This window comes from Solea solea, chromosome 5 (assembly GCF_958295425.1).
Source record: "Solea solea chromosome 5, fSolSol10.1, whole genome shotgun sequence".
Classification (NCBI taxonomy): domain Eukaryota; kingdom Metazoa; phylum Chordata; class Actinopteri; order Pleuronectiformes; family Soleidae; genus Solea; species Solea solea.
Window position 1 is genome coordinate 24734190 of NC_081138.1, and position 8043 is coordinate 24742232.

Sequence of the window (8043 nt, forward strand, 5' to 3'; positions counted from 1 at the left end):
TAATTGTAATTGTATTGAACTGGCCACTGGCCAAGCACACAAGACTGCCGAGCCTGCCAAGTCCAGCTGTGCCGCCGCAATCAAAACACAATCAAAGCTCTTCTCGTGACAATCACATCCGCAGCATGTGTAATTCTGAGGACGAAAACATGCCAAGGCACATATGTGAGCACAGAAATAAACACGCATGATTCTTAGAATATGTAACACGTGAATGCAAAAATCAAGGACAAAGGATTGTGATGATATAGACAAAGGAGACTCTCATATTAGTCCTGTGTGTCCCTCCCTTCTCTGTCCTTCCACACTGATAATGATGTATCGACTGTTTGCTTGTTGTGATCCTGAGCGACTGCTGTTGTATACGAAGGTCTCAGTGGACGTCTTCATGGGTCAGATCACATGTCACCGTATTTTCTCCGTTACGACGAACATTCCTGTCTGATGAGAGCGAATGAAGGACCACAGTATGTTGGGAGTAGGTGTGGGACAAGACACCAATACAGAGACACATTGTTACCCTGACTCATGATGAGATGTTATTATTGAAACGCTGGCACCAAAAATCTTATTCTGATTATTCAATATTCTCACAAATACATGTATGGTATGTTCAGGTGTTTCCTCCTTCTCTCCACGAATGAAGCATTTATGATTCACCCATTCACACAAATACCCACATCGAATCTGTGGTGCACTCTATCCCCTGCTCTGAACACCACTGGTCAGAGCAAACATTAAATATAGAACTAGAGCCATTAAAACATTAAATATTCACCCCGGCACAATTGAAGCCCAGCAGAGAGCCAAGTGCAGCGATCAGCAGGACTACAACTGTCCGCAGTGATCAGTCTCACCGGCGCTGTCACACCGCGACCCATTTAAGGCTTCAAAACCCCGACTCCATCCCCGGATCACGCCTGATGGTGCACCTCTTTAACTCTTCTCTCTGTGTGCACGCCGCAAGCGTGTCTCATGTCACGTTTCTAACCTGAGCAGAGGAAGTGGTCCGTGTTGTGTCAGCCGTGTGAGCCACGGCGAGGCACATGACGGAGAGCACTTTAAATAACTCATGAAAAACCCCCTGTTTCTCAGCCAACACTAGACCACTGGGAGGGACAGTCAGGGTTCTTCTGCACGTACGCGTGTACGTCTGTGGGTGGCGGCCTCCTTTGTCATGACTGTTTAACCGAATGCCTCTCAGTGTGTCGTGGTTGTTTAGGTAGTGTGTGTGTGTGTGTGTGTGTGTGTGGTTGGGGTGTGTTCATTTGGAAAGAGAGCATGAGATGAGTTCTGTGTAAATGACAGGGGGGCCCTCGTGGCTAAACAGAAATTGCCTCAGAGCAGAGAGTCTATGTGGGAGAGACCTGAGAGCAAAAGTGACAGATAGAGAAAGAGCTATATTTAAAAAATGAAATAAAAAAATAAAGGTAGGAAGGGGGAAAAAATAGATTAACAAACACTAAATCTTTACTATGAAAGACAAAAGGTAGAGGGAGGAGACACCCGGTGAAATGGCAGTGTAGCTACACTGATAAGAACAGACAGCAGCACTTTCCACATAAACGCACTAAGCTCCAAAACTCAGTGTCATGATGGCCCACCCCCAGGGCACACTCACTCACTCACTCACACACACACACACACACCCCTCCATCCTCTCCTTTACCAGCATCCTTACAACAACCTGTTCAGGACAGAGTTAAACTAGTAGGCCTATATTTCAGAGGGTTACATGTATATAAAGTCAAACGTTGTGATGGAGGTGTGTGACGAGTTGCAAGAAGAAGATGCACCGGAGAAGTGACAGAACATGTCAGCAAAGGAAGAGCAGAGCTCGAAAAGAAAATGTGCCAGTCTGCAGGGATAGAGCCACCTCAGACCTCATCTCATTCACTCCAGGGGTGTGACCTCCTGTTCCTTGACACTTGCTGTATAGCGGCAGAAAAAAAACAAAAACATCTCTGCTATGTTCTGAAAGTGCGGCACATTCTTGTTTGAGACTTCGCCGTGCGTCCTCTGAGGTCACGTAGAGGAACCACGTCAGATAATGTGGGAGAGCAGTACTCACTGGGAAGTTGGGGGTCCGCTTTCTCTGGCTCCGAGGTCACAGGGTGAGAAGGGGTGCGGTCAGGCTGAGAGGACCCTGAACCTGAGTTCCCCTCCTTACTGGTCTCAGCCGGACCCTCAATCACAGCACTAGCCTGAAAAATACACATACACAGAAACATGATTAGCATCTTAATGAGTCATTGTAGGGTCTGTTTGTAAGAGAGAGACAAATCAACTGTGTCTCTGAATAAGATTATGCCTGAAAATGTTACGTAATTGCACTTTATTTTGTGTCTACAACTGCAATATTTGCATAATAATCACTTTAACACAACAAGGGGCCGGCGATGCAAATCAAGTAGATTAACTGCTGATCCAACTCCAACTCTGGCGCGACTATTTTTAGCTGCCGTCACAGTACCACAGCTACAGGGGATGCAGCGCCGGGTGAAGAAGTGTCCCTTCCATGAAGTGACAGACAGATAGACAGAATCAAAAGGCGAACAGTAACAGAGCGAGCGAGAGAGACTTTTCCTGACAGCCGGAGTCGGCTTTGGATGTGCTCTGCTTTGCTCTGCTCTTCCCTCCACAGTGGAAAGAGAGAATGAGGCAGCAGAAGAGAAACAAGTTGACCATGAAAAGAAGTGGGAGAAGCAGAGGGTGGCTGTTAGTGAGGGAAGAAGAGAGCGGGGAGTGGGGGGGAGAGTTTAAAAGAAGCTGTGATGTGATGGCTCCCTCCATTGATGACTTGCGGAGAGACAGACGGCGAGGTGCGGCGCATCTTAAGACAAAAAGGCACCCTGGGCTTATGAAATATACATAGCTCTCAGTCGGAGACGGAGACACAGAGCGACAGAGCAGGAGGCCCCTGAAGACTGATGAGACTCCACTACCCCTCCTTAACACACACACTGCTAAAAATAAAACACACAGACACATTCTTAATGACTTCTCATGAAGAGCCAGGGGGAAGTAGTTAGCTTCAGCGCGTTTGTGTGTGCATCTGTGCTTAAATTCACACACACACACACACACGTGTGGTTTTGTGATGCATTGACACACACTGATGTTTCCTCCTACAGTTAAAGAGAGTGTGGGGGGGAAGAAATGACAAAAGCAACAGTGACATGTTTATGGGACTTTCACTGTATGTAAATGCACCTGCATGTGAGGAGAATGATTCTGTCAGGGTTACAAGCCTCTCTCAGACCTGCCCACCTGTCTCCTCTTCAAGCCCAGGCAGCTGCTGCCACCATAACAGCAATTGAAAAAAAAAAAACATTTAAACCAAACCTCAATTAACAATGAAATCCGCCTTTGTTAAAGCTGAGGATTCACACTCCGAGCAATGTGTTTGCTTTGCTGAGTATATTATCCTCCTCGTCAGACACACAGGGCGTGCCTCCTCCTGTCTGAACCCCGAGCACGTCAGGCGTGAGCAAAAAAACACACACATGCAGGTAAACCGTCATGTCTGAGCCGGCGGATTATGTCGACACCAGAAATCCTGATTCTATGATTTGATATCCAACCTTTTTCAAGCTCAAACTCCCAAACTCAGCAGCTCATGGCCACGAGCCTTTATTATTTAATTATTGAGACACCGCTCGCTTCTCTTAACAAAAACAGATGGCAGCGAGTGACAGATGGTGTGCGGGTCTTGAGGCCAAGATTTGATTGTACACATATATCGCCGTTCCTGCACATCGTAATTGTTTAACGCATGTCATTGTGGGTCGGCGAAACGCAAAGTGGACAACGAGCCCAACACAAGTGTGACATGACGGTTCGTAAACCACATCCACAGTCCTGTCTGTGGATGTGGTTACGTTTAGGGCGGCAGCAGTTTCGGTGAACACTGTTTTCTGAAGTCTCTTTTTCTGAATTAAACAAAAATAACAGCCATTACCAAACCGCAACCAAGTACCACGAGTGCCTGAAGATAGCCGTAAAAAGTTGAGTAAATGCTGCATTGGATATTTAATATGCAGCCACAGCTGTAAGAATTGACATGGTCATAGACACACTATTGATCACTGTTCATAGGTTTGTCCATACCCTCTTTTAAGACCCATCATTTTAGCCACAACATGGAACAGTGCTAATTTGGTTATGTTATCGGCACAAAGACCCTTTGGTCAGGGTTTGGGTGACATGGTAACCAAACAGTAAGATATGAAAACGTAGTTTAATCTATAACCTGCATTTATTAAGAGGAAGTCGGTCTCATTATACAGTTTGTTAAAATGGTTACTGCACACAACTAGTATACTGTATAGAGATATATATTATTATTTCTTCCATACGTGATTCTGTGCCCTGGGAGTTCAGTGAGGTGTTCAGGAACACAAAGACTTTAAATGAAATGCGATTGAAGCTAATAATCTCTAATAATGTTGTTTCTGAAAATTTTAACCAGCTGATTGGTGATCGTGTAAAAGTCACTAAGTATCATCCTCTGGGGGACAATGAAACGCACATTTCAAACTGGAACAACCAGAAGCTGCAGTTTTGTTATAATTCAACAACTGTGTCATGGGTTTAAATGCACATCTTTGTTTATATAATAATTTTGCGGGAATAGAGCACGCCGATGTAAAATGTGAGTACAAGTGTCAGGAGGTGAAATGGGAAAATCCATAGAGGCAGTGCTAATTGAGGTCGATTCCAGGGTTCAGCATTATCATTTCTAATCAGTGCGGGGAACGCTGGTTGATGGATGATGTTGTGGGACATGGAAAGGGCCTGCCAGCCTAAATCAGACAATAGAGCAGAGTGCTGTGCCCTCAAAGGATCACGATGTTTGCAGCTCTGCACTGATCTTGGGCGGACGCTGCAGATATGCAGGGCGCTGGAAGAGCCTAGAGGCTTGCACAGGGAAATTGTGAGCACTTGTGTGCTTGTGTAAGTCAGAGAGAGAAAGAGTCTTGTTTGTCAAGACAGTCACAATTTATCTAGTCATCTGCCCGTCTCCATCCACGTCTCACCTGTCAGCCTCATGAAGCAGCTGCTGACAGCGTCTTGCACAAACTCACTGCTCAGTGTAACTCTCTAGAAGTGATGCACTCGTCTCATACACACACAAACACTCCTAAACGGGAACTCTTCAGAGACAAGCTCCTTACACCATGGCTGTGCCTGTCGATACTTGAGCCGTGCACAACACCTACCGGATTTATTAAGCATGGGGATGGAGTCTAAAACAAATGGATACATCAATACAAAGAGGGGGATTGTGGGTATGTGCATGTGTCCAGGGGGGCGGGGGGCAAGACCATCCATAAACGGTGCCGACAGACCGGACAGGAAATGCACTTGAAGGTGTCGATAAGTTCGTCAGCGGAGGTGAAGAGCGATCGATAAGGAACACAGGACTGGAGATGAGATCATGTGATGCAGCATAAGAAGAATTTACATTAGGGGTGGGAATTGCATGGTCAATTATGACCCACAATTACAAGGGGATGACCCATGACCCATCTAACTGAACAGTGTTCCCTCATTTAAAGCACCAAACATTTACTCTTGCTGGCAGGGGTCTGGGGTTCGACTGGGGTGCATTCTGTATAGATAATGATAACATAAATTGTTATTATTTGTCAAATATTTTTCCCTTTGTTTCCCACACATGGCAGGGAACGTGCCACGTGTGAGGACAGGGGGTTGTAGACAATGTTGGGTTTATGTTTAATTTTCCACAGTTTACAAGCACATTTTTACAGTCTAAATAGTTTGGATAATATTAACACATAGTTTTTGTGGGATTTTGAAAAAAAAAAAAAAACTGCTACTGGTTAATTGATTCTTTAATTAGGTGTGATTCTCTTTTTCTGCCAGTTAACTCAGTGCCACCAAGCAGGTAAGTCAAACTGGTGAAAGTCTTTTAAATTAAAATATTGAGTTTTGGCACAAGCATGATGTTATATATCAATAATCTATTTCACAGGAACGAGGAAGACAATAAGACCAGGGATCTCCACTTAAAATAAGTAAAGTTACTAATTTAAAAAGTAAGTACTTGGTTTTCTCCGGGTTTTCCCCCCCAGTCCAAAAACATGCAGATTTAGGCATCTAAATTGACCATAGGTGTGAATGTGGTTTGTTTGTTGTTGTTTGTTGTTACAGTCCCTGTGATGGACTGGCGAACCTGTCCAGGGTTGTACCCCACCTTTCGCCCCGTGTCAGCTGGGATAGACACCAGCACCCACACCACGACCCTCACGTGGAGGAGAAAGCTGTAGAAGATTTGAGTGTTTGAGCGAGTTTGTCCCCAAAATCCCCCTTCACAGCCGAGAGAACAGACGAGTACAGACTTTGAAAGACCTTCAAGCAATAAATTATGCAATCATTTCTCCGTTTCCTCTGGTGCTAATTCCAGCTGTTGTTCTGTACTAGCTGAATCACTATTGTGTTACATCATGTCATGTTAAGGGAGCTGCAAAGCAGATGTTTATCCATGTAAAAATGCCACGGTTTATAAGATCAGTGGGAATAAATATCTCCAGAAGCACAGAGTGATTCTCCCCAGAGATTTTGGGGGGAATGAAGGCAATGAAACTGATACCCACAGGTTGTGACTGGCCTATATCACGTTGCCTCTCTTTCCCGTGGCATCGCCAGTGTATGTGCACACACTCGGGCCAGTGTGCGTTCTCAGCTCTACTGACATTTCCTTAAACGTGGATGACATTTCCAGGGGATTTGAAGATTTGATCCCTTCCGTGTTTGAAGAGTGATGTGCTGCCCTCCTCACAACACTGAGGGAAACGCTGCTGCAGAGGAGCCGTGTGCAGTGTGGTCTCCCTTCAGGGCCTTTACGCCACAGCATTTGGAGCATTCACCCGCAGTGTGATCAGAGGACGACCTGCACTATACATTCACTGCTTTTTTAAAGATGACTGGTTTGCTGCGTCCTGTGTTCCCCTGAGCTGTGGTATGTTTCTGCTTCAACTGAGGCAGAAAAGATAGCGCTAGAATAAATAGATAGGATAGAATAAAATAGATAGAGATGGAGTGGGAGGGAGGGAGAGATCTGTTTCTCCTGCTATAGGCTGGTTAGTGGAGCAAACTGACACAGACTGACATCTCTCTTCCATGGAGACTGAGTTAAAAAAGAGCCTTCTACTTCTTGTCCATTGGTCTCACTCTCTCCCACTCCATCATTCCCTCTTACACTTTCAGCTGTCCCATCCCTCCCACCCTCTGATCACCCCGCAGCTCCCTCGTCTTGCTTTTTTTTCTGCCTCGATGGAGTCTGCGGCAGTCCTGTCCAAGCCTGAGGCTCACATTACACCCCCACCACCCGACACTGGCCACACATCCACAATCAAACACACACATGCAAGCCCATACAGTCGCCAAAAGCAGGCCCGGGGGCCAGACTCAGGTCAGTCTTGGGTCAGTCAAGGGCAGGAGGACAGAAACAAGCCTCACACGGAGGCTTAACTGTGCACAGCTGCGTGGACACAACAACAACACCATCAGCACAACAAGATCCATATGAACCCGACAGTAAGTAACACACGCTCAACACCATTAACTAGTAATGAACTTCTACTGTTAACAATAATTATTATTATTATATGCTTGAAAAATACGTGTGATCAAAAGGAGGAGATGTGCACGTTAAACATTTTGGCACTCGTTAAAATCTGTTTGTAAGAGCCCAAATGCCTCAATAACTATGAGTTACTTTATTGGTCACTGGAGGAAACTTTGTATCTATAACATATAGATCAAGAAGAGACCCGGAATTCCATATATGGGTCTTCCGCCGCACCACTATGGTTTGGAATATTGTGTTTCACTCCCGTCTTTATTAGATTTAGTTCATCTTCAGGATTCAGTTTCAAGGTCGTCAGACTAATTCAGGGCTTTTTACAGTTGAACCTATACGTTGAAGTAATATATATAGATGTCGGTATATAAAGAAAAATGTGCCTCCATGATACTTCAGGGTTCCCCTCAGGCTCCAAATACATAAATGCACTC

General features: G+C 45.2%; 1 protein-coding gene across 2 annotated transcripts in view; it reads right to left on the reverse strand.

Annotated features, from left to right (window-relative positions):
- gse1b (Gse1 coiled-coil protein b) overlaps positions 1 to 8043 on the reverse strand; it is a 162578-nt gene that overhangs the window by 115207 nt on the left and 39328 nt on the right. For both annotated transcript variants that reach the window (XM_058628567.1, XM_058628566.1), the window contains exon 2: positions 2072 to 2204. In XM_058628567.1, the coding sequence (XP_058484550.1) occupies positions 2072 to 2204 (133 nt within the window). The remainder of the gene's footprint in view (positions 1 to 2071; positions 2205 to 8043) is intronic.